This window comes from Scyliorhinus canicula, chromosome 22, assembly GCF_902713615.1.
Source record: "Scyliorhinus canicula chromosome 22, sScyCan1.1, whole genome shotgun sequence".
In the NCBI taxonomy this organism is placed as follows: domain Eukaryota; kingdom Metazoa; phylum Chordata; class Chondrichthyes; order Carcharhiniformes; family Scyliorhinidae; genus Scyliorhinus; species Scyliorhinus canicula.
In genome coordinates this window covers 28,464,692-28,491,398 of record NC_052167.1, presented here as the reverse complement: position 1 = coordinate 28,491,398, position 26,707 = coordinate 28,464,692, and the positions used below count along the sequence as shown (strand labels likewise).

At 46.7% G+C, this 26,707-nt stretch overlaps 1 protein-coding gene across 1 annotated transcript in view; it reads right to left on the bottom strand.

Annotated features, from left to right (window-relative positions):
- The window catches only part of tm9sf3 (transmembrane 9 superfamily member 3), a 128,477-nt gene that overhangs the window by 79,031 nt on the left and 22,739 nt on the right, over positions 1-26,707 (bottom strand). The window contains exons 2-3 of the mRNA XM_038782816.1: positions 25,552-25,747; positions 3,753-3,875 (exon numbers count right to left, since the gene is read on the bottom strand). Coding sequence (XP_038638744.1) covers positions 3,753-3,875; positions 25,552-25,747 — 319 coding nt within the window. The remainder of the gene's footprint in view (positions 1-3,752; positions 3,876-25,551; positions 25,748-26,707) is intronic.

The following is a 26,707-nucleotide window of genomic DNA, read 5'->3' as shown; positions in this document are numbered from 1 at the left end:
ACAGAGCAAAAAGGCTTGTTGCGAAGACAGATTGCAGACTAGGCGTGTACTCATCCCTCAAGCATAGAAGATTAAGGTCTGAACTAATTGAGATGTTTAAAGGATTTATTAGGATTGACAGACAGAAACTATTTCCTCTGGTGGGCAATCAGAATGAAAATTAGAGCTAGGCCGATCGAGGATGATACCAGAGAATACTTCTTCATGGACAGTAGTGAAACTGTGCCCCACTAAAATGCTGCAAGATGTTGAATGTCAACAGGAAATTTTCTAACCAGAGATTGATAAATAGTTGTTCGGCAGGGTATTAATGTTTATGGAACAAGATTTACAGATGAGACAAATATTTAAAGCATTGTCCACTGCGAGAAGGACAATGATGTAGGATACAGACAGGGGTACAGACAGTCTAGTGCAATAGGCAACAAGTGGCAGATGAAATTCAATACCGGGAAGTGTGAAGTGGTTCATTTCAAAAGGAAAGAACAAGGAGTGTAATTATAAAATAAAGGTTAAAATTCTAAAAGGGGACCAGCGTCACTCAGCACCAGGCCTCAATATAACCTGGGTTCAAACATGGGCAGCACAAGTGTGGCTTCACAGCACCAGGGTCCCAGGTTCGATTCCCGGCTGGGTCACTGTCTGTGCGGAGTCTGCACGTTCTCCCAGTGTCTGCGTGGGTTTCCTCCGAGTGCTCCGGTTTCCTCCCACAGTCCAAAGGCGTGCAGGTTAGGTGGATTGGCCATGGTAAATTGCCCTTAGTGACCAAAAACGGTTGGGAGGGGTTATTGGGTTATGGGGATAGGGCGGAAGTGAGGGCTGAAGTAGGTCGGTGCAAACCCGATGGGCCCAATGGCCTCCTTCTGCACTGTATGTTCTAAGTTCTATGGACAAAAAAGGTGAATCTTAGAGGAGTGGTAAGTGGCCTGTTGTGGGCCAAGGTTTAGAGAACCCCAAAGTGTATCATGGAGTTCACCGGACCCACAACTTTTACTAGATTGTGGTATGGGGAGCACACGGCCCACTCTCTATGTTCTACAGGTGTGGTGCAGCAGAAATGGAGAAGCAGTTTTTAAAACAAAACAATGTTAATCTTTTTAAAACAGTGAACATCTCAGCAACCATTAATGCCACATTTGAGCAAGTACGGCACTAAGGAACCCTAGCAAAATTCTCAGAAGTTTTGGGAAAACTTGGAATATCACACACAAGTCTGGTCGCCACATGCTAGCATAGTGCTTAGCACAGTTGCTTCACAGCTCCAAGAACCCAGGTTTGATTCCCGGCTGGGTCACTGACTGTGCGAAGTCTGCACATGCTCCCCGCGTCTGCGTGGGTTTCCTCCGGGTGCTCCGGTTTCCTCCCACAGTCCAAAGATGTGCGGGTTAGGTGGATTGGCCATACTAAATTGCCCTTAAGTGTCCAAAAAATATTAAGTGGGGGTTACTGGGTTATGGAGATAGGGTAGATACGTGGGTTTCAGGAGGGTGCTCTTTGTCAGGCTCGATGGGCCGAATGGCCTCCTTCTGCACTGTAAATTCAATGATTCTATGAGTGCCTGGAACACGTTGCTAGGAGAGGTTGTGGAAGCAGATACATTAATGCTGTTCAAAAGGCATCTTGACAAACACATGGATAGGATGGGTATAGAGGGATACGGCACAAGGAAGTGCTGAGGGTTTTGGCCATGGGTGGTATCATGACCGGTACAGGTTTGGAGGGCTGAAGGGCCTGTTCCTGTGCTGTATTGTTCTTTGAATCAATGGGGAAACATTCCACCAATTTGACTCATACCCAGCACAAAGGAAGATGCGTGTGTTGGTTGGAGATCAGTCATCTTTGTTCTTGGGCATCACTGTAGGAGTTCCACAGGGTATTGTTCTAGGTGGAACCATTTTCAGCTGCTTCAAAAATTACCTTCCTTCCATCATAAGGTCACTAGTGGGGATGTTCGTCGACGATTATACAATGTTCAACATCATTCATGACTCCTCAGATACTGAAGCAGTCCATGTCCAAGTACAGCAAGACCTGGACAATGTCCAGGCTTGGGCTGACAAGTGGCAAGGACCATCTTTCCAGGAACCAGGCTAGTGAATCTCTGTTCCACCTCCATTTTCCTTTGAATTATCCAGCTGCCTTTTGAAACTGGTTGAATCGGCCTCCACCACACACTCAGGCAGAGCACCGCACATCATTTGTGTAAAAAGGTTTTTCCTCTTGTTGCCGTTGCTCCTTTTGCCAGTCTCTTCACATTTTGTCCTCGATCAGTTTCTCCCCAGTTATTTTGTCTGGACTCATGGCACTTGTGCTCATTAAATCTTTGTTTCTTCAATCTATCCCCAAAACTGATGTTCCTCATCCCTGTAACCATTCTCGTGAAGCTTTACTGCACTCTCTATGATTTCACATTCTGAAATGTAGACACAATACTAGAGGCCAAACTAGTGGTTTTCTAGGTTCATCATACTACCCTTGCTTTTGGATTCTATTCCTCTATTTATAAAGCCCAGGATCCCATATGCTGCTTTAACTGCTTTCTCAATCTCTCCTGCCACCTTCAACTATATGCCTGCATAGATCCTAAAGTGCTGCTGGTGTTTGTTTTATTCATTTAGGGGATGTGGGTTTCTCTGGCTAGGCCAGGCTTCGTTGCCCATCCCTAATTGCCCTTGAGAAGGTAGTGGCGAGCTGCCTTCTTGAACCACTGCAGTCCATAAGGTGTAGGTACACCCACATCACTGTTGAGGGAGTTCTGGGACTTTGTGAAGGAACGGCCGATATATTTCAAAATCAGAAAGGGAACTTGCAGGTGCTGGCGTTCCCATGTATCTGCTGCCTTTGTCCTTCCAGATGGCAGTGGCTGTGGGTTTGGAAAGCCCCGTCAAAGCAGCTTTGGTGAATTCCTTGTAGGTGCTGCACATTGCTGCGACTGTGCATCAGTGGTGTGCAGGCAATCAATGTTTGTGGATGAGGTGCCAAACATGCGGGCTGCATTGCCCTGGACAGTGTCGAGCTTCTTGGATCGCTGGTCGAGCTGCACTCATCCAGGCAAGTGGAGAGTATTCCATCACACGCCTGACTTGTGCCTTATAGATGGTGGACAGGCTTTTGGGGGAAGGGTGGGGGCGGGGACCTTATTAAAGAAGAATATAGGGAATAGAACAGAGGTTCACTGGACAAATTTCTAGGATGAGGAGATTGTCTGAAAAAGGAGAGATTTAATAGACTCATTCCACTGAAAATATTTCTCCCATTGAAACATAAAATTTGAAAAGGAATTGTAAGGCCACGAAAGGATGATTCTCCTGGCTGTGAAATTTAGAAAGAGGGATCACAGTCTCAGAATAAGGGATCAGCCATTTAGAATTGAGATGGGGAAACATTTTGCGGCTCAAAGGGTTTGGAGACTTTGGAATTCTGTACTCCAGATGGTTGGAGATGCTCAAACCTCAGGTATATGAAACACAGAGATCAAGAAAGTTGTAGGGAAGTAAGAGAAGGGAGAGCGTAGGTAGGTAGAGTGATGAAGAGCTGTGATTAAGGGTGAAGCAGGTTTGACGGCCCGAATAGCCCATGCCTGCCCCAATTTGCGTCAAGCTCTAACGAATGTTGGAAAAGGCCCAAGGGCTCAATAATGTCTCCCACCATTTTCAGGAGAATGGAATGGGGAGAATTGGAAAAGACGATAAGCAAATGTAATTCAGCTTGCCTTTTTGCGAACATTAAACTCAACCCAAGCGGTCACTTACCCCAAATTGGCAAATCATCGATATACATCTGATACCAGTAGTGGTTCTTGATGGCATACACAAAAGCATCCCGTTTTGGTTTATCCAGCTCAATTTCACAGTAAGTACTTTGCATGACGTCCTCTGGATAAAAACAATACATCAAAGTATATTAATCATTTGTCACAAATGCACCAGAATACAAATATCAAACTGCACATCTTTAAATTTCTAACATACGATTGCACTTTTACCTTCTCATATACTGGGATCTCAAATCAATGAATCTTTGGGCCTTAATGGGTTTCCCCACGGTTCCAAATGCAGGTTTTACTGAGCATGAGATTAAAAACAGCAAGTGGTGGAAATACGCAGCAGATCTGGCAGCAACAGTGGAGAGAGAAAAAGAGTTAATGCTCCAGGTCTATGGCCTTTCATCAGAAGTGAAAAGTCAAGAGTTGAAATGTTAACTGTCTTTCTCCCACCATTGATGCTGGACAGGCCAGCTGGGGATTTCCAGCACTTGCTGGTTTTATTTCAGGTTTCCAACATCCGCAGTATTTGTATTTTATTTTATGGATCATAAACTAGCTGCGGTTGATTAGTATTATTGCCCTTTCACTTTTGGGATCCGGATTCACATAAGTTAGACTAAAATCTCTATTTATGTAATTCTACAGCAGCATTCTACAAAACTCGAAAAACATGTAGTTATATGGTATTATCGACACTGGAAAAACATCTGAAGGTGTTTACAAAAGGAGCTGATTAGACATGGGGAGGAATAGGGAATACTAAGGAAGGTACCATCGGATCTGTAAAATGGTAGATTTTAAAGGATACTCTTCAAAGCTAAGCCAAGATGGAGGAAGGCTAGAAGATTTAGAAAGGAACTGCAAAGTGTAAGAGTCATCGGGTTGAAGTAGCTGCCACTCATTCTGGAGCACAGATTCACAGTAAAGAACAAAGAAAAGTACAGCACAGGAACCGGCCCTTCAGCCCTCCAAGCCTCCGACCACCATGCTGCCCGTCTAAACTAAAATTTTCTACACGTCCAGGGTCCGTATCCCTCTATTCCCATCCTATTCATGTATTTGTCAAAATGCCTCTTAAACGTCACTATCGTCCCTGCTTCCACCACCTCCCCCGGCAGCGAGTTCCAATCATCCGCTACCCTCTATGTAAAAAAGAATTGCCTCGTACATCTCCTCTAAACCTTGCCCCTCGCACCGTAAACCTATACCCCCTAGTAATTGACCCTCTACCCTGGGAAAAAGTCTCTGACAATCCACTCTGTCTATGTCCCTCATAATTTTGTAGACCTCTATCAGGCCACCACTCAACCTCCTTCGTTCCAGTGAGAACAAACCGAGTTTATTCAACCTCTCCTCATAGCGAATGCCCTCCATACCAGGCAAAAGTCCCAGTAAACCTATTCTGCACCCTCTGCAAGGCCTCCACATCCTTCTGGTAGTGTGGCGACTAGAATTGAACACTATACTCCATGTGTGGCTTCACTAAGGTTCTATACAGCTGCAACATGGTTTACCAATTTTTATATTCAATGCCCCAGCCAATGAAGGCAAGCATGCCGTATGCCACCTTGACTACCTTCTCCACCTAGAACATAGAACACTACAGCGCAGTACGGGCCCTTCGGCCCTCGATGTTGCGCCGACCTGTGAAACCATCTGAAGCCTATCTGACCTACACTATTCCATTTTCATCCATATGTCTATCCAGTGACCACTTAAATGCCCTTAAAGTTGGCGAGTCTACTACTGTTGCAGGCAGGGCGTTCCACACCCCTACTACTCTCTGAGTAAAGAAACTGCCTCTGAACTGCATGCAGTACTCCAGGTGCGGCCGCACCAGAGTTATGTAAAGCTGCAGCATGACCTTGTGGTTCCGAAACTCAATCCCCCTGTTTATAAAGGCTAGCACACCTGTGTAGCCCCTTTCAGTGACCTGTGGACCTGTACACCTAGATCTCTCTGACTGTCAATACTCTTGAGGGTTCTACCATTCACTGTATATTCTCTACCTGTAATAGACCAGCTGTTTAGCCACATGTTTAGCTGCTCTATCTTCCTATTTCTAGCCTCACTGGCACGTGGCACAGAGAGTAATCCCGAGATTACAACCCTGGAGGTCCTGTCTTTTAACTTTCTGCCTAGCTCCCTAAATCCTGCTGCAGGACCTCATGCCCCTTCCTGCCCATGTCGTTAGTACCAATATGTACAACGACCTCTGCCTGTTTGCCCTCCCCCTTCAGGATGCCCGCTACCCGTTCGGAGACATCCTGGACTCTGGCACCAGGGAGGCAACATACCATCCTGGAGTCTCTTTCACGTCGACAGAAGCGCCTATCTGTGCCCCAGACTATAGAGTCCCCTATGACTATTGCTCTTCTGCGCTTTGACCCTCCCTGAACATCAGAGCCAGCCGCGGTGCCACTGCTTTGGCTGCTGCTGTTTTCCCCTGATAGGCAATCCCCGCCGACAGTATCCAAAGGGGTATACCTGTTCGAGAGGGGGAACCACCACAGGGGATTCCTGCACTGACTGCCTGCCCCTTCTGGTCGTCATCCATCTCTCTGCCTGCACCTTGGGTGTGACCACATCTACATAACTGCTATCTATGACGCTTTCCACCACCTGCATGCTCCCAGGTGCATCCAACTGCTGCTCCAACCGAACCATGCGGTCTATGAGGAGGGTGCACTTTCTGCAGATGTCGCCATCCGGGACGCTGGAAGCCTCCCGGATCTGCCACATCGCACAGTCAGAGCAACCAGGAAGTATCTGTGCATGCAGCTGTAAAATGTTGAAGAATCCAGTAGGTCGTCTGGTATTTGCCTGAAGGGGAGTCTGATCACTGATCAGCACAGGGAGAAGAACTGAGGTGACACAGTCATAGAATCGCTACAGTGCACAAAGAGGCCATTCAGCCCATCGATTATGCACCAACCCTCGCAAAGAGCACCCTACCCAGGCCCACTTCCCATCCTAGCCCCATATCCTACCCTAACGTTTGGACACTAAGGGGCAACTTAGCATGGCCGATGCACCTATCCTGCAAATTTTTTGGACTGTGGGAGGAAACCGGTAAACCTGGAGGAAACCCAAGCAGACACAGGGAGAAAGTGAAAACTCCAGATAGAAAGTCACCCAAGGCTGGAATTGAACCCGGGGTCCCTGACGGTGTGAGGCAGCAGTGCTAACCACTGTCCACCGTGCTGCCCTTGCTGGATTCAGTCTCAGCAACCAGCACCTCAGGGGAGTGGATCCACTGTAATGGTGTAGAATTTTAGGTGACATCCAAACATTGGCAATCAGTAGCTAGTGGTGTCCCTCAGGGATCCGTGTTGGGCCCACAATTGTTCACAATTTACATTGATGATTTGGAGTTGGGGACCAAGGGCAATGTGTCCAAGTTTGCAGATGACACTAAGATGAGTGGTAAAGCGAAAAGTGCAGAGGATACTGGAAGTCTGCAGAGGGATTTGGATAGGTTAAATGAATGGGCTCGGGTCTGGCAGATGGAATACAATGTTGACAAATGTGAGGTTATCCATTTTGGTAGGAATAACAGCAAACGGGATTATTATTTAAACGATAAAATATTAAAGCATGCCGCTGTTCAGAGAGACTTGGGTGTGCTAGTGCATGAGTCACAGAAGGTTGGTTTACAAGTGCAACAGGTGATTAAGAAGGCAAATGGAATTTTGTCCTTCATTGCTAGAGGGATGGAGTTTAAGACTAGGGAGGTTATGTTGCAATTGTATAAGGTGTTAGTGCGGCCACACCTGGAGTATTGTGTTCAGTTTGGTCTCCTTACTTGAGAAAGGACGTACTGGCGCTGGAGGGTGTGCAGAGGAGATTCACTAGGTTAATCCCAGAGCTGAAGGGGTTGGATTATGAGGAGAGGTTGAGTAGACTGGGACTGTACTCGTTGGAATTTAGAAGGATGAGGGGGGATCTTATAGAAACATTTAAAATTATGAAGGGAGTAGATAGGATAGATGCGGGCAGGTTGTTTCCACTGGCGGGTGACAGCAGAACTAGGGGGCATAGCCTCAAAATAAGGGGAAGTAGATTTAGAACTGAGTTTAGGAGGAACTTCTTCACCCAAAGGGTTGTGAATCTATGGAATTCCTTGCCCAGTGAAGCAGTTGAGGCTCCTTCATTACATGTTTTTAAGGTAAAGATAGATAGTTTTTTGAAGAATAAAGGGATTAAGGGTTATGGTGTTCGGGCCGGAAAGTGGAGCTGAGTCCACAAAAGATCAGCCATGATCTCATTGAATGGCGGAGCAGGCTCGAGGGGCCAGATGGCCTACTCCTGCTCCTAGTTCTTATGTTCTTATGTTCTTATGTTCTTATGACAGTTTCGGTCTTACCAACTGAACTGCCATATGTTCTGGCTCGTCCATGATCCTATGCAGTCAGATGGCAACGGTGCAGGGAACTCAGACAAGGATGGGGACTGAGGGGTCACAATGCGTGTCGTCAACAAGCACTATGGCTTACGTAAATGAAGACGAGGTGTCGAGAGCAGAACCTTGGTTATGCTGGAGGTCACTGTCCATGTGTAGGAGCACAGTAAGAAGTCTTACAACACCAGGTTAAAGTCCAACAGGTTTGTTCCAAATCACTAGCTTTCGGAGCAAATTTGGAACAAATCTGTTGGACTTTAACCTGGTGTTGTAAGACTTCTTACTGTGCTCACCCCAGTCCAACGTCGGCATCTCCACATCATGTGTAGGAGGAGGCAGCATTAAGAGAGATTTATTGGCTACCTAGGGATAGGGTGGAATTGCAACATGAAAGGTCACGCTCCAGGAAAGGTCATGGAGGAGGATGGATTGGCTTGGGACTTGAAGGAATAATAATGTTATTACAAATATTGGCAGTTCAGAGGAGGTTCATCACATTGATTCCAGGGATGAAAGGGTTGACGTACGAGAAGAGATTAAACAGCTTGGGCTTAATCTCGCTGGAGTTTAGTAAAATGAGAAGAGATCTGATCGAGGTATATAAAATACTAAGAGGGATTTATAAAGTTAACGCAGACCATCCCCTAGGATGAGAGGTCATAGATATAGGTTAAGATTTAAAACTGAGATGAGGAGGAACTATCTCCCACAGTGGGTGGTGAATTTGTGGAACTTGCTGCCTTCCATTTGTGTACTTGTAGTTGGTGAGCCTTCCTCACCCCAACCAGTCATTTAGATATCACCCACCCCAAGTGTTTCTTTGCAAAGAGGTTAGCTACTTTAAAACAGACTGGGAATTAATTGACTTTCAATAGTGAGGCATTAAATGGTTTCAAGAAAGAGATATATATATTTCTGATTTTTTTTTAAAATGGGTTAAAGGGATATGGACAACAGGTAGGGAGATGGATTTAAGACCAGGAAGAGATCAGCCATAGTCGGAGCAGGCTCGAGGGGCTGAACTGCCAACTTCTGCTCCTAATCCTTATGTTCCTAACCATGCAATGTGAACGAGTTGCATGGATTAATTTCCCAGGAACCCCACCCCACTATTTTCAAATAGATGCAGCTATTAGAGCTTGGGATGATTTGGGGTCAGTTCAAAGTGGTATAAGAATAGTGACACAAGATAAAAATGGCCCTTTTGAGGTTAATTCCCATCCTTGCATTTTCTGGCCGCTTTGGCAAGAGATGGATCCAAGTTGAATGTAACAGACAATAATTTCATGGAATATTGAACAAAAATCTTCAAATCAAGCTTGTGCTTGGAGGAGAAAGATGAAGAAAGTGAGTGGCTGACTCGCACACTTGAAACAACAGCATCCATTGCTGCATCTCCTTAAAACCTTCAACTCCGATGAAGCAAATCGGAACGATCTTTTGGGATGAAAACTGATCTTTGTGACCAGTGAGCCATTTAAACTCTCATAAATAAATGGCACCTGACAAACCAGGAATTTTGAAAGTCAATTAATTCCCAGTCTGTTTTAAAGTAGCTAACCTCTTTGCAAAGAAACACTTGGGGTGGGTGATATCTAAATGACTGGTTGGGGTGAGGAAGGCTCACCAACTACAAGTACACAAATGGAAGACAGGAAAAGTTATTGACAGGGAAGGATAACTGAGGCATCGGGGCGTCATGGAAGCATTTAGCTTGGACAATCTGACGCCTAATCTGAGCAGAAATCCACCACGTTCTTTAGTCTGGTAAAGTAAAGATCGAGAAATCTGTAGAATTTTAGCTTCCATTAATCCAGTAGGGACGTAGAAACACACAGAAAATAGGCACACGGTCCTTCTAGTCTGCTCCGCCATTCATTATGACCATGGCTGATCATCAAGTTCAATACCCTGATCCAGTCTTCCCCCCCTTATTCCTCGATTCCTTTAGCCCCAATGGAAACATGCATCGAAAATTGGACAAGTCAAGAGACCAAGAGAATTCTGTTAAGATTTTAACCAATTACTATAAATCTTTCAATTGTTTGCCTGGCAAAGACTAAGCAAACCCTTAGATCACTTGTTTAATGAGGGTATCTAGAGCCAAAGAAGAAGAACCTGGGGTACAATTAATGAGGCAGGCTGACTGTTCAATGATCAAAAGCAGCTTGGGGGCATTGGAACCCCAACTCATATCAGATTAACTTGTCACGCAAGGTAGATGCAAATAATCATTCCCGGCCAGGCACGTTGTCTGGGGCTGGGGCCAGAGCTGTTCACAATCTATGCTAATGATTTGGATGTGGGGACCAATTGTAATATTTTCAAATTTTCTGATGAGGTCAAACTTGATGAGAATCTAAGTTATGAGGAGGTGCAAGGAAGCTTGATGAGGAGTTGGATGAGCTAAGTAAATGGGCATGGAACATGGCAGATCGAGTACAAGCGCATATACGTGAATAACTTTGGTCGGCCTTCATCGCAAGAGGATTTGAATACAGGAGTAAAGATGCCTTGCTGCAGTTGTATAGAGCCTTGGTGAGACCATACTTGGCGTATTATGTACAGTTTTGGTCCCCTTATCCAACAAGGGATATACTTTCCGCAGAGGGAGTGCAACGGAGGTTCACCAGATTACAGGGCATGACAAAGAATGAAAAATGAAATGAAAATCGCTTATTGTCACGAGTAGAAGTTACTGTGAAAAGCCCCTAGTCGCCACATTCCGGTGCCTGTCCGGGGAGGCTGGTACGGGAAGTGGATGTAGATAAGATGTTTCCCCTGGTTAGTGAGTCTAAAACCAGGGGACATTATCTCAGGATAAGGAGTAGGCCATTTAAGGTTGAGATGAAGAGGAATACCATCAGAGGGTGGTGAATCTTTGGAATTCTCTCCTCCAGAGATCTGTGGAAGTTCAGTCATTGAGTGCATTCGCAACAGAAATCGATAGACTGCTGGTGAGTAATGATCTAATTGAATGGTGGAGCAGGCTCAACGGGCTGAATGGCCTATCCCTATATTTCTTCCTCAAATACATAACCCTCACCTCCAATTGTGATTCGCCTTCAAAAGCTCTAACTTTACCACGTTCATCTAGCCTCCAGAAAACAACCTGAGCTCCTAATTCCAGGTTGGTGTTTAATTAACGCCTTCTAATAAGAGTGTTTTTACATTGCATTATATTAAAGACACGACCAGGATGTAAGCTATTATATTTGAAATAAAACAGTCCCTTATTACATCAAAGCACCTGTGCACAGTGCTTATTTTGAACAGAAGGAATTATAGTGTGACCATGGCAGCCACTGTACAGGAGTAACAACCTACAAGGTAAATGACAAGGCAACCTGTTGTCAGCTGCGTTTGTTAGGGAAAGAATGCTAACCAGGAGATCACCTTGCCTACTGTTGAACAAAAAAAATGCCAGGTAGATTACGCTAAGTGGCCGATAGATTTTTGATTTAACAAGCACATCCAAAATACCATGCCAAGGGGCTCCAACCGTGACAATGCCGCGCAAAGGTCACAGATCTCTAACACAAAACCCACAGACTATGCCTTCAATGTTGCTGATTTTAATTGCTCCACCATTGGTGTCTTTGCCTTCAGTTGCCAAGGCCCTAAATCTCTCCATTCACCTTAGAATCTACCTCTTGGCCATGTGTCCAAAATTCTCATGTGGCCTGGCATCAAAAGGTTGTCACGATGATAAAAGCACGAAATAAATGTTTTCATTAAGCCCCAAATATCAAACTCATCAAATTGGGAACAAGTTGTAACGCTGCTCTTGCAAGATTTCTCACCTGTTGCAGTCAGTTTTCCAAAATGACATTAGACACAAAGACACATTTTAAAATCACACTTCAGTTCTTGAGCAAGGCAGGGAGCCACATTTCCAATTAGAAGAAAAGAACATTTAGAAACACAGACATCCCAACATACCCAGATATTCAGAAACAGAAGCTAGGGCAACTAGTAAGAACTATAATGAAGGAATCAACAAATATCGTCTTTTGGGTCAGTCCTTTGTTTCGATCCACTTATAATTGAAAATATCAAAGCAAAAGAAGCACTGCATGGAGAAATAGCAGCAACTTATATTTACGTAGCTCCTTTAATATAATAAACCATCTCATGGTGCTTCACAGAGGCACTACAAAACTACATTTAACACCCAGCCACATTAGGAGATCCTAGATCAACAAGGAGTAGGTTTTCAGGAGGATTTTTAAATTCCCTGCTTGAAGTAGGGTGATCATTGCTCGGCACAACATCGAGGGCCGAAGGGCCTGTTCTGTGCTGTACTGTTCTATGTTCTATGTCCTCCTCGGAAGAGAATTCCGAAGACTAGCAATCCTCAGAAGAAACACCACCTCTTCGGTCTTAAACAGGAGGCCCCTTCCTTTCAAACTGTGACCTCTAGTTACAGATTCCACCCACCTCATCAAGAAAAACATCCCCTCAGCATCTTCCCTGTCAAGCCTCCTTACAACCTTTTATGTTTCAATAAGTTCGTCTCGCATTCGTCTAAACTGCGATGAGTTCAGGCCCAACCTTTTCTCATCGGACAATCTTTTAATCCCAAGAATCAATCTAGTGCTTCTCCTCTGGTCAGCTTCCAAAGCACGGTCGCACAGTGGTTGCCACTGTTGCTTCGCAGCGCCAGGATCCCAGGTTCAATTCCCCGCTGGGTCACTGTCTGTGCGGCGTCTGCACGTTCTCCCCGTCTCTGCGTGGGTTTCCTCCGGGTGCTCCGGTTTCCTTCCACTAGTCCCGAAGGACGTGCTTGTTAGATGATTTGGACATTCTGAATTCTCTCTCTCTATACCCGAACAGGCGCTGGAATGTGGCCACTGGAGGATTTTCAGAGTAACTTCATCGCAGTGTTAATGTAAGCCTACTTGGGGCACTAAAAGATTATGTTTATCTGTCCTGAGGAGACCAAACGTTTAGTGTACGTCCCGGAGAAGTCCCTGTCCAGTTTTAGCAAGTCTACACTACTTTATTACCCCAGCCCCGTTACAATAAAAGCCAGCATTTCAACCTGAAATAAAAACAGAAAGTGCTGGATAAACTCAGCAGGTCTGGCAGCATCCCTGGAGAGAGAAACAGAGTTGACGTTTTGAGTTCCTGCGAATAAATTATATAGTGGAAATGCGGGGAGATGGGCAGAATTGAAGGTCAGGATAGGTCAGATGGCCCGATTGGAGAGGAGGGGAGGTTATATTGTGACAAACCAAGTTTGCATTGGGCTTCTCTGGAGCATTGCAGCAGGCCTAGGATGGATATGTGGGCATGAGAGCGAGATGCAGAGCTGAAATGGCAAGTGACAGAAAGGTTGGAGTCATGCTTCCAAACTGACCGAAGGTATTCGGCAAAGCGGTCACCCAGTCTGCGTTTAGTCGTCCCGGTGTAGAGGAGACCACATTGGGAGCAGCAAATACAATGGACCCAAATTGAAGGAGGTGCAAGTGCCTGCTTCACCTGTAAGGAGTGTTTTGGCCCTATTACAATGAGGGAGGATATAAAGAGGCAGGCGTTGCACCTTCTACGATTGCATGGGAAGGCATTGTAGGAAGAGGACAAGAGCTGAAGACAATGGAGTAGTTCAATATGAGTGCCCCCTGCGAGTGGGTGCCCCCTGCGAGTGGGTGCCCCCTGCGAGTGGGTGCCCCCTGCGAGTGGGTGCCCCCTGCGAGTGGGTGCCCCCTGCGAGTGGGTGCCCCCTGCGAGTGGGTGCCCCCTGCGAGTGGGTGCCCCCTGCGAGTGGGTGCCCCCTGCGAGTGGGTGCCCCCTGCGAGTGGGTGCCCCCTCTACCACCTCCACCAGCAATGCGTTCCAGGCACCCACCACCCACTGCGTAAAGAACATTCCACGCTTATCTCCCGTAAACTTTTCCCCTCTCACCTTGAACTAGTGACCCCTAGTAATCGAGTCCCTCTGGGGAAAAAGCTTCTTGCTATCCACCCCGTCTACACCTCAATGAGGTCCCCCCCTCAACCTCTGTCTTTCTAATGAAAATTAATACTAATCTACTCAACCTCTCTTCATAGCTAGCACCCTCCATACCAGGCAACATCCTGGTGAACCTCCTCTGCACCCTCTCCAAAGCATCCACATCCTTTGGTAATGTGGCGACCAGAACTGTACGCAGTATTCCAAATGTGGCCTAACCAAAGTCTTATACAACTGCAACATGGCCTGCCGACTCTTGTACTCAATACCCTGTCCAATGAAGGAAAGCATGCCATATGCCTTCTTGACCACTCTATCGACCTGTGCAACCACCTTCAGGGTGCAATGGACCTGAACACCCAGATCTCTCAGTACATCAATTTTCCCCCAGGCCTTTTTCATTTACCGTATAGTTCGCTCTTGAATTGGATCTTCCAAAATGCATCACCTCGCATTTGCCTGGATTGAACTCCATCTGCCATTTCTCGGCCCAACTCTCCAATCTATCTATAGTTTGCTGTATTCTCTGACAGTCCCTTTCACTATCTGCTACTCCACCAATCTTGTGTCATCTGCAAACTTGCTAATCAGACCACCTATACCTTCCTCCAGATCATTTATGTACATCAGAAACAAAAGTGGTCCCAGCACTGGTCACAGTTCTCCATTTTGAGAAACTCTCTTCCACTACTACTCTCTTCTCCTGTTGCCCAGACAGTTCTTTATCCATCGAGCTAGTACACCCTGGACCCCACGAGACTTCACTTTCTCCATCAGCCTACCATGGGGAACCTTATCAAATGCCTTACTGAAGTCCATGTATATGACATCTACAGCCCTTCCCTCATCAATCAACTTTGTCACTTTCTCAAAGAATTCTATTAAGTTGGTAAGACATGACCTTCCCTGCACAAACCATGTTGCCTGTCACTGATAAGCCCATTTTCTTCCAAATGGGAATAGATCCTATCCCTCAGTATCTTCTCCAGAAGCTTCCCTAAAACTGAAGTCAGGCTCATCGGTCTATAATTCCCTGGATTATCCCTGCTACCCTTCTTAAACAAGGGGACAACATTAGCAATTCTCCAGTCCTCTGGTACCTCACCGTGTTCAAGGATGGTGCAAAGATATCTGATAAGGCCCCAGCTATTTCCTCTCTCACTTCCCTCAGTAACCTGGGATAGATGCATTCCGGACCTGGGGACTTGTCCACCTTAATGCCTTTTAGAATGCCCAACACATCCTCCCTCCTTATGCCGACTTGACCTAGAGTAATCAAACATCTATCCCGAACCTCAACATCCGTCATGTCCCTCTCCTCTGAATGCCGATGCAAACTACCTGTTAAGAATCTCACCCATTTTCTCTGACCCCACACATAACTTTCATCCTTTGTCCTCGAGTGGGACAACCCTTTCTCTAGTTATCCTCTTGCTCCTTATATATGAATAAAAGGCTTTGGGATTTTCCTTAACCCTGTTTGCTAAAGATATTTCATGACCCCTTTTAGCCCTCTTGATTCCTCATTTCAAATTGGTCCTATATTCCCGATATCCTTCCAAAGCTTCGTCTGTCTTCAGTCGTCTAGACCTTATGTATGCTTCCTTTTTCCTCTTAGCTAGTCTCACAATTTCACCTGTCATTCATGGTTCCCTAATCTTGCCATTTCTATCCCTCATTTTCACAGGGACATGCCTGTCCTGCACTCTAATCAACCTCTCTTTAAAAGCCTCACACAAATCAAACTAGAGCACCCGGAGGAAACCCACACAGTACTATTGCTTTCCAGTTCTCCGCTCAAAAGCGCAAATAAGTCGGGGGAAAAGGTCCAAAAGTCCGACCGAAACAGGAGCCACCAAATGTGCGACCTACTCCCTCATTGTTGCCACTGGAAGTCCCCAAGATACTTTTTAACTGATGGCAAAGATCTGAAGTGTAGTAACGATGGTGATGTAGGAAACATGATGATGAAAGAACAGTGTGATAATGACCAAATCATTTGTTTTTCATAGAATCATTGAATCCCTACAATGCAGAAGGGATACCTTCAAACAGCTGCTCACAATCCACATTCCCCAGGTCCTGCCGACTTTTGGTATAGTTGGCCTTCCCCAATTTAGCACTCTCCCTTTAGGACCACTCATCTTTGTCCATGAGTATTCTAAAATTTACGGAATTGTGATCACTATTCCCAAAGTAATCCCTGACTGAAACTTCAACCACCTGGCCAGGCTCATTCCCCAATACCAGGTCCAGAATGGCCCCTTCCCGAGTTGGACTATTTACATACTGCTCTAGAAAATCCTCCTGGATGCTCCTTACGTGTTTAATGCCATTCCCAACATCACCACTGCAGTTTGGGATTTATATATGACACCCACTAATGTTTTTTGCCCCTTAGTATTTCTCAACTCTACCCACACAGACTCCACATTGTCAGAGCTAATATCTTTTCTCACTATTGTGTAAATTTCCTCTTTTACCAGCAGCGCCACACCACCACCTTTTCTTATATGCCTGTCCTTCCTAAATACTGAAAACCCTGGGTTATTCAGTTCCCATCCTTGGTCACCCTACAGCCATGTTATCCTCGTATCTGTGTGGGTTTCCTCCGGGTGCTCTAGTTTGCTCCCACAGTCCACAGATGTGCAGGTTAGGTTACGGGGATCGGGCGGGGAATGCTCATTCGGAGGGTCAATGCAGACCCTATGGGCCGAATGGCTTCCTTCTGCATTGTAGGGATTCAATGATTCTATGAAAAACAAATGATTTGGTCATTATCACACTGTTCTTTCATCATGTTTCCTACATCACCATCGTTACTACACTTCAGATCTTTGCCATCAGTTAAAAAGTATCTTGGGGACTTCCAGTGGCAACAATGAGGGAGTAGGTCGCACATTTGGTGGCTCCTGTTTCGGTCGGACTTTTGGACCTTTTCCCCCGACTTATTTGCGCTTTTGAGCGGAGAACTGGAAAGCAATAGTACTCAGGCACTGAACCCACACAGAGTTGGAGGGACTTAAGAAGCCGGAGGGACCATAAACAGCAGATAAGTGGTCAAACCTCGGTTGTTGGCAAAATTCTAGAATCCATCGTTAAGGATGAGATTTCTAAATTCTTGGAAGTGCAGGGTCGGATTAGGACAAGTCAGCATGGATTTAGTAAGGGGAGGTCGTGCCTGACAAACCTGTTAGAGTTCTTTGAAGAGATAACAAATAGGTTAGACCAAGGAGAGCCAATGGATGTTATCTATCTTGACTTCCAAAAGGCCTTTGACAAGGTGCCTCACGGGAGACTGCTGAGTAAAATAAGGGCCCATGGTATTCGAGGCAAGGTACTAACATGGATTGACGATTGGCTGTCAGACAGAAGGCAGAGAGTTGGGATAAAAGGTTCTTTTTCGGAATGGCAACCGGTGACAAGTGGTGTCCCGCAGGGTTCAGTGTTGGGGCCACAGCTGTTCTCTTTATATATTAACGATCTAGATGACGGGACTGGGGGCATTCTGGCCAAGTTTGCCGATGATACAAAGATAGGTGGAGGGGCAGGTAGTATTGAGGAGGTGGGGAGGCTGCAGAAAGATTTAGACAGTTTAGGAGAATGGTCCAAGAAGTGGCTGATGAAATTCAACGTGGGCAAGTGCGAGGTCTTGCACTTTGGAAAAAGAATAGAGGCATGGACTATTTTCTAAACGGTGACAAAATTCATAATGCTAAAGTGCAAGGGACTTGGGAGTCCTAGTCCAGGATTCTCTAAAGGTAAACTTGCAGGTTGAGTCCGTAATTAAGAAAGCAAATGTAATGTTGTCATTTATCTCAAGAGGCTTGGAATATAAAAGCAGGGATGTACTTCTGAGGCTTTATAAAGCACTAGTTAGGCCCCATTTAGAATACTGTGAGCAATTTTGGGCCCCATACCTCAGGAAGGACATACTGGCACTGGAGCGGGTCCAGCGGAGATTCACACGGATGATCCCAGGAATGGTAGGCCTAACATACGATGAACGTCTGAGGATCGTGGGATTATATTCATTGGAGTTTAGGAGGTTGAGGGGAGATCTAATAGAAACGTACAAGATAATGAATGGCTTGGATAGGATGGACGTAGGGAAGTTGTTTCCATTAGCAGGGGAGACTAGAACGCGGGGGCACAGCCTTAGAATAAAAGGGAGTCACTTTAGAACAGAGATGAGGAGAAATTTCTTCAGCCAGAGAGTGGTAGGTCTGTGGAATTCATTGCCACAGAGGGCGGTGGAGGCCGGGACATTGAGTGTCTTTAAGACAGAAATTGATAAATTCTTGATTTCTCGAGGAATTAAGGGCTATGGGGAGAGAGCGGGTAAATGGAGTTGAAATCAACCATGATTGAATGGTGGAGTGGACTCGATGGGCCGAATGGCCTTACTTCCACTCCTATGTCTTATGGTCTTATGGTCAAACGAGGGCACGGTGGAGGCTGAGAGAGAGACCAATATGGCCGGTGTCCAGAGCAAGGCGCCGACAGTCCAGCCTACAATGGAGCAGGAGGGTTTTTTAGCTCTGAAGTGCGATAATTTGGAGCCGGCTCAAGAAGTCGATGGACCGATTGGAAAAAAGGCTGGATGATCAGGCTGAGAAGCTCCAGAAACTGGAGAAGACGGTGGAGGAGCAGGCAGACTTTCAAATGGTAGCGGACGTGGAGATTCGGAAGCTGAGGGATCAACATAAAATGCTCTGGAAAGGTTGGAGGAGCTGGACAACAGATCTGGCTGGCAGAATGCAAGAATTGTTGGCCTCCCGGAGGGGGCTGAGAGGCTGGATGCCGCCGTGTATGTGGAGGGTATGTTTCAAAAGCTGCTGGGGAACGAGGTGTTCCCTTGCCCGCCGGTGGTGGACAGGGCACAAAGAGTGCAGGTGAGGCAGCCGCAACGAGGGGGTCCCGCACGAGCGATGGTGGTCCAGTTCCACTGGTACCTGGACAAGGAGCGGGTTCTGCAGTGGGTCAGGAGCACACAAAGCTGTACTTGGGACAATAGCACCCTGCGTGTTTACCAAGACCTGAGCACTGATGTGGCCAGGAGGGGAGGCAACAGGCAGGTGAAGGAGATTTTGTACAAGAACAAGGTGAAATTCAGGCTGCTTTTTCCGGCGCGACTGTGGGTTACATATGAGAGCCAGCACCACTATTTCGAGGAACCCGAGGAGGCTATGAACTTTGTGAAGAAGCAAGGCCTGGCTCTGAGCTGAGGACATCTTGGACTCATGGTAGAACGTTTAAGTCTATTTTGTTTTTCTCTCGCTTTGAGATATGCCTGCATGTTTGGATCTGTTCTTTTCGTTTTTTCGACCTTTTTAGGTTGATGTATTTTGGTTGCGATGTGTTTTTCATGTTCTTTTTCGTGGTTCCCCAAATGTTTCCTTGTTGGGGTCTCTTGTTTGGTTGGAGGTTTGGTAGGGGGAAATAGAAAAGATAATAGCCAAAAAGGTGTGGTCATGATGGGGGTTTTGGGGAAATTTTTTGCAATCTGTTTCTGTGTGTGGAGGGGAAGGGCTGAGAGTGCCTGGTACTTCTTATCTCTATCTGTTTGATCTAAATTACACTATTGTAGGGGATGTCTTTGACTTGTATAGAAAGTGTTTAAGTAGGGCTGGTTTGGGGAAATGGCATGGACGGGGCATGGGGAGGGGAGCCAGGGAACAATGGTTGAGAGACGCGCTGGCGCCGAAGCGGGGAGCCACTAGGCTAGCTGGGTGGGCTAGTCAACAGGAGCCAGGTTTTGGGGGGGGGGGGGGGGGGGGGGGGGGGGGGGAAAGAGAGAGAGAGAGAGAGAGAGAGAGAGAGAGAGAGAGAGAGAGAGAGAGAGAGAGAGAGAGAGAGAGAGGGAGAGAGAGAGAGAGGGAGAGAGAGAGAGAGAGAGAGAGAGAGAGAGAGAGAGAGGAGAGAGAGAGAGAGAGAGAGAGAGAGAGAGAGATTCATACAGTTAGACTACAGCAGGGGTTAGGTGAGGATGGAAACTGGATATGGCACCAGTGAGGAGGTCATGGGTGGAGCCGGCCAGGAGGCTGGCCAGAGGAAGCGCAACACATGGCTGGGGTGCTGGCCAAGGAAAGGGAATGGCTGATCGGCAAAGTGGGAGGGGGGGGGGGTCGAAGAGCCCCCCAATCAGGCTGATCATCTGGAATGTTAGAGGGCTAAATGGGCCAGTGAAGAGGGCGCGTGTGTTCGCACATTGGATTGGATTTGTTTATTGTCACGTGTACAGAGGTACAGTGAAAAGTTTTTTTCTGCGAGCAGCTCAACAGATCATTCAGTACTTGGAAGAAAAGGGAATTAAACAAAATTCAAGAAAATACATAATAGGGCAACACAAGATATACAATGTAACTACATAAGCATTGGCATTGGTTGAAGCATACAGGGTGTAGTGTTAATGAAGTCAGTCAATAAGAGGGTCATTTAGGAGTCTGGTGACAGTGGGGAAGAAGCTGTTTTTGAGTCTGTTTGTGCGTGTTCTCAGACTTCTGTATCTCCTGCCCGATGGAAGAAGTTGGAAAAGTGAGTAAGCCGGGTGGGAGGGATCCTTGATTATGCTGCCCGCTTTCCCCCGGCAGCGAGAGGTGTAGATGGAGTCCATGGATGGGAGGCAGGTTCGTGTGATGGACTGGGTGGTGTTCACGATTCTCTGAAGTTCCTTGCGGTCCTGGGCCGAGCAGTTGCCATACCAGGCTGTGATGCAGCCCGATAGGATGCTTTCTATAGTGCATCTGTAAAAGTTGGTAAGAGTTAATGTGGACATGGCGAATTTCCATAGTTTCCTGAGGAAGTATAGGCGCTGTTGTGCTTTCTTGGTGGTAGCGTCGACGTGAGTGGACCAGGACAGATTTTTGGTGATGTGCACCCCTAGGAATTTGAAACTGCTAACCATCTCCACCTCGGCCCCGTTGATGCTGACAGGGGTGTGTACAGTACTTTGCTTCCTGAAGTCGATGACCAGCTCTTTAGTTTTGCTGGCATTGAGGGAGAGATTATTGTCATTACACCACTCCACTAAGTTCTCTATCTCCCTCCTGTATTCGGACTCGTCGTTATTCGAGATCCGGCCCACTATGGTCGTATCGTCAGCAAACTTGTAGATGGAGTTGGAACCAAGTTTTGCCACGCAGTCGTGTGTGTACAGGGAGTAGAGTAGGGGGCTAAATACGCAGCCTTGCAGGGCACCGGTATTGAGGACTATTGTGGAGGAGGTGTTGGTGTTCATTCTTACTGATTGTGGTCTGTTGGTCAGAAAGTCAAGGATCCAGTTGCAGAGTGGAGAGCCAAGTCCCAGGTTTTGGAGCTTTGATATGAGCTTGGCTGGGATTATGGTGTTGAAGGCGGAGCTGTAGTCAATAAATAGGAGTCTGATGTAGGAGTCCTTGGCTTTGCGGAGGTCGCACCTGGATTTCTTGTATAGGACAGGGTCGTCTGCCTTGAACGCCTCAGATCTGTCCTTCAGTAGGGAGTCAATCACGCGGTTGAGCCATGGTTTCCGGGTGGGGAACGTACGTACTGCTTTCTTTGGCACGCAGTCGTCCATTTGCTGATGAAGTCTGTGACAGTGGTGGATACTCATTTAAGTTAGTCGCTGAGTTCTAAAATATGGACCAGTCCACTGTCTCCAAGCAGTCACGTAAGAGCTCTGCTGTCTCCTCGGACCAGCACTGCACAATCTTCTTAGCTGGATTCTCGATTTGCAGGTTCTGAAGGCGGACGTAGTCATGCTGCAGGAGCCGCACCTGAAAGTGGCAGGTTGAGGAAGGGCTGGGTAGTCAGGTCTTTCATTCGGGGCTCGACACTAAGACTAGGGGGGTTGCAATCCTGATTAATAAAAAGGGTTCAATTTGAGGCGGAAGGTACAGTTGCGGACGGGGGTGGCAGATTTGTTATAGTTAGGGGTAAGCTCGAAAGGGTGAGAGTAGTCTTGGTCAGTGTGTATGCCCCTAATTGGGACAGTGTGGATTTTATCAGGAGGTTGCTAGGGAAGATCCCCGACTTGGACTCACGCAAACTGATCATGGGTGAGGACTTTAACACAGTCCTGGACCCGAGCCTGGATCGGTCGTCTTCAAAAATGGACAGGTTGCCAGCGATGGCAAAGGAACTGAGAGGATTCATGGAGAAAATGGGGGGAGCTGATCGGTGGAGATTAGCCGGCCGTCAGCGAGCGAGTTTTCATACTACTCCCACGTCCATTAGGCATATTCCCTAATTAATTTCTGTGTCATGAGTAGGGACTTGCTGGCCAGGATGGTGGGGGTAGAATGTTCGGCAATTACCGTATCGGACCATGCTCCGCAATGGATAGACCTACAGATTTGTACGGATAGCTTCCAGTGCCCACAATGGAGGCTGGAAGTTGGATTGCTAGCGGACGAGGCGGTGTGCGAGAGACTCGGGAGATGCATGCAGAATTACCTGGATTGGATTGGATTTGTTTATTGTCACGTGTACCGAGGTACAGTGAAAAGTATTTTTCTGCAAGCAGCATGGTAGAACGTTTAAGTCTATTTCGTTTTTCTCTCCCTTTGAGAGATGCCTGCATGCTTGGATCTGCAGGTAAATGATACTGGAGAAGTCTCAGCAGCGGTGCTCTGGGAGGCACTGAAGCAGTGGTGAGCTGATCGCAATCCGGGCCCATAGGGACTGGTCAGACAGGGCAAAAACGGACCGACTGGTTCAGAAAATTTTACGGACGGACAGGAGCTACACGGAGTTGCTGAGGCCAGAGTTACTTAGGAAACAACAGAGGTTGCAGGCCGAGCCCGGGGTGCTGACTACAGGCAAGGTTGTAGAGCAGCTTAGAAAGGTAAAAGGTGCAATATATGAGCATGGAGAGAAGGCCAGCAGAATGCTCGCACAACACGTTGGGCAGCACGGTAGCATCGTGGATAGCATAATTGCTTCACAGCTCCAGGGTCCCAGGTTCGATTCTGGCTTGGGTCACTGTCTGTGCGGAGTCTGCACATCCTCCCCGTGTGCGCGTGGGTTTCCTCCGGGTGCTCCGGTTTCCTCCCATAGTCCAAAGATGTGCAGGTTAGGTGGATTGGCCATGCTAAATTGCCCTTAGTGTCCAAATTGCCCTTAGTGTTGGGTGGGGTTACTGGGTTATGGGGATAGGGTGGAGGTGTTGACCTTGGGTAGGGTGCTCTTTCCAAGAGCCGGTGCAGACTAGATGGGCCGAATGGCCTCCTTCTGCACTGTAAATTCTATGTAAATCTATGTAAACTAAGGACGAGAGAAGCGGCTAAGGAGATAGGAAGGATAGCAGATGGGGAGGGAAATCTGGTGGGAAACCCGGCAGGGCTGAACAAGGTGTTTAGGGACTTTTATACCAAGCTATACACTTCGGAACCCCCCCCCAAGGGACCGGAGGGGATGAGACGATTCCTGGACGGACTGACCTTCCCAAGAGTGGGTAGACAGACTGGGGGCCCTGGTTGGGATCGAAGAGGTACTGGGAGGCCTGAAGGTCACGCAGTCGAGTAAAGCCCCGGGGCCGGATGGGTATCCGGTGGAGTTTTACAGAAAATTTGCCGAGATAGTGGGGCTGGTGCTGGTCAGGGTTTTTAATGAGGCAACAGACATTGGGGGGGGGCCTACCCCCTGCGATGTAGCAGGCCACTATTTAGCTTATTCCGAAATGGGATAAAGACCCAGAGGCCGATCTCTTTGATCAACGCAGACACTAAGTTACTGGCCAAGATCTTGGCGACTAGAATTGAGGACTGTGTACCAGACGTAATTGCGGAGGACCAAACTGAGTTCGTAAAGGGTAGGCAACCGGCGGCCAATCTAAGAAGGCTGCTTAATGTGATCATGATGCCCCCAGAGAGCAGGGAGGCAGAGCTAGTGGTAGCTATGGATGCGGAAAAGGCATCATTCCCGTATCAGCCTCCCCGAACAGGCGCCAGAATGTGACAACTAGGGGCTTTCCAAAGTAACTTAATTTGAAGCCTAATTGTGACAATAAGCGATTTTCATTTTTGACCGGGTCGAGTGGGACTATCTGTGGGAGGTACTGGGACGGTTCGGGTTCGGGGCGGGGTTCATCGACTGGGTTAGGCTGTTATACCAGGCCCCAGAGGCTAGTGAAAGGACGAACAGGACGACATCAGATTACTTCAGACTACACTGCAGGACAAGACATGGTTGCCCTCTCTCCCCACTGCTGTTCGCACTGGCCATAGAGCCGCTGGCAATTGGTCTGAGAGCTTCAAAGGACTGGAAAGGGCTGGTCCGGGAGGGCGTATCTTGGATCATCCAATGGTCATAAAATAAGCTGTATAAATGCTCTTTCTCCAGGGCACTGGCAACACTCAGGCAGTTACTCAATCGATAAGGAAACAACAAGTATAGGGCAGTAGAAACCGTTACTGAGTTAATTTACAGGCCAACAGTCGACTAAACAAGTGGCCGAGCACATAGCCCTGAAAAGTAAAGGAGGTAAATCTGGAGTGATGCAACTCTGGTGCTAAAGAATGATTCGAACCAGTGGTAAACAGAAAGCAACAGCAGATACAAGGTCAAAGTACATGATGACGGCTGTAACAAAAAGATACAAAAAAGGCTGTAGATAGAGAATGTATGAAAACATTTACTTATGATTCATGAGTTATGGAAATGGTACAAAATTCTGTTTAAGACAGGCAATTTTCAAGTTTGAGAGAATGCTGGACTCTCCACTCTAGAAAAGCTACAGATACCGAGACAACTGGGGTGTTTAAATGGGAAGTTACAACTTACTGCGCAAGTAAGGCTGATAAGGAATATGAAAAAAGGCAGGGAAATAATAACAAAAAAAGACTCTGACATGGGCTGGATGACATTCTAATCCTAAAACTGTCACATGTCTAAGTCATGAAGCACTGCATTGTTTTAAAACAAAGATTCCCAAAACAATGTTCCCATAAACAACACTGCAGGCCTTCCAAAACGGTTACTTTAAAAATATCCCAATGCTCCACCTAATTTCTAAAGTGGTTCGATTCAAATACACCATTCTAAATTGGATTCAAAATGATCAAATTTTTGACTGTTCCCTAATAGCCGGGGAACGTGTCCGCCACATTCCCCAGGTCCTTTGCCTTTTTCAGCTTCATCTGCACCCACTCTAAAAATAGGAGGGCCTGTATATCTGTACCCAAACTTCCACTTTAACATCTGGGCTAGTTTAGCTCACTTGGCTAAATCACTGGCTTTTAAAGCAGACCAAGCAGGCTAGCTGCACGGTTCGATTCCCGTACCAGCCTCCCCGGACAGGTGCCGGTATGTGGCGACTTGGGGCTTTTCACAGTAACTTCATTGAAGTCTACTCGTGACAATAAGCGATTTTCATTCATTTCATTTATATTGCAGTGAGCCTATTGCCTTCCCATCATGCATTACAGAAGTAAATCAACATTCCTACCTTTAAATTTAATGTCAAGACCACTGAACTCCAGCTCTACTCCTTGAAGAGCTTCTCCTAATGTTTCATGGTAATGATTGATAGTCTTTTTCTTCCCTGCACAAAAGGGTAGGGAAAAGTACTTGTATGTTTCTTGCCGATTATGATAGGGTCCAACAGTGTTCATCCACAAGACTACTTCCTCTTTATCTGCATACTGGTGAAATAAAATCAGAAGATTAAAATTATTAGCAGTTCAGCAGTACTTGAGCAATATAACAAATCGCTTCTTTAATTCAACTATCAAGTTCTGTTTTGAGTGAAACAGCGCATGAAATTTTTAAAAATAACATCTCTAATAAAGATGAACCTAATCACTTTCAAACAGGCATCCTTTACTGCTGTTGATAACATCACACTTCTAAAGGACGTAAAACCCAAGGGTATTAACACGGCAGATGGGAGGAGAGAAAGAATCGAGGGGGCTGCTCCAAATGCAGTTCCTTCAGTTCACGTAACTGATTTTACAATTGAAGTCCTGTGCAATGTTAGAGGGCAAAACTATTGGGGATCCGCACTCCATACAACTCCCATTGTGCAACACACAGGCTTCCAGTATTTATATGGAAACGTTTCAAATGGTCTCTGGTGCCAAAATATACCAACAAGTAAGCCAATGGTCAATGCCAAGCCTGACACATTCACATACCTGCCAGCAGTCCATCCTTTGCAGATATTATCCACTCCCGAACCCCGTGCCAGCACCATACTGAGCTGTTCACAACATCTAGGAGAGGCAGCACTTCCTGGTTCAATTCTTACCTATATCGGAGCCCGGAACGGTGGCAAAGGCTCCTCTTCCTGCTCCATCATCTCCGGGGTCCCATAAGGGCTCCATCCCATTTCACATCTGCATGTTGCCCCTTGCTGACACAGCATCAGCTTCCACATGAATGCTAAGGCCACTCAACTACCTCAGGACCACCTTGCTCTCCCACTGTTGCTAAATCAGATTGCTTATCCCACACCCAGCATTGGAGGAGCAGACATTTCCTCCAATTAAACATTGTGAAAAAGTAATTTTTCAGGAATAAAAGAATGACTAGGGTAAGAGTAGGGCCAGTCAAGGACAGTGGTGGGAAGTTGTGTGTGGAGGCTGAGGAGATAAGCGAGATAC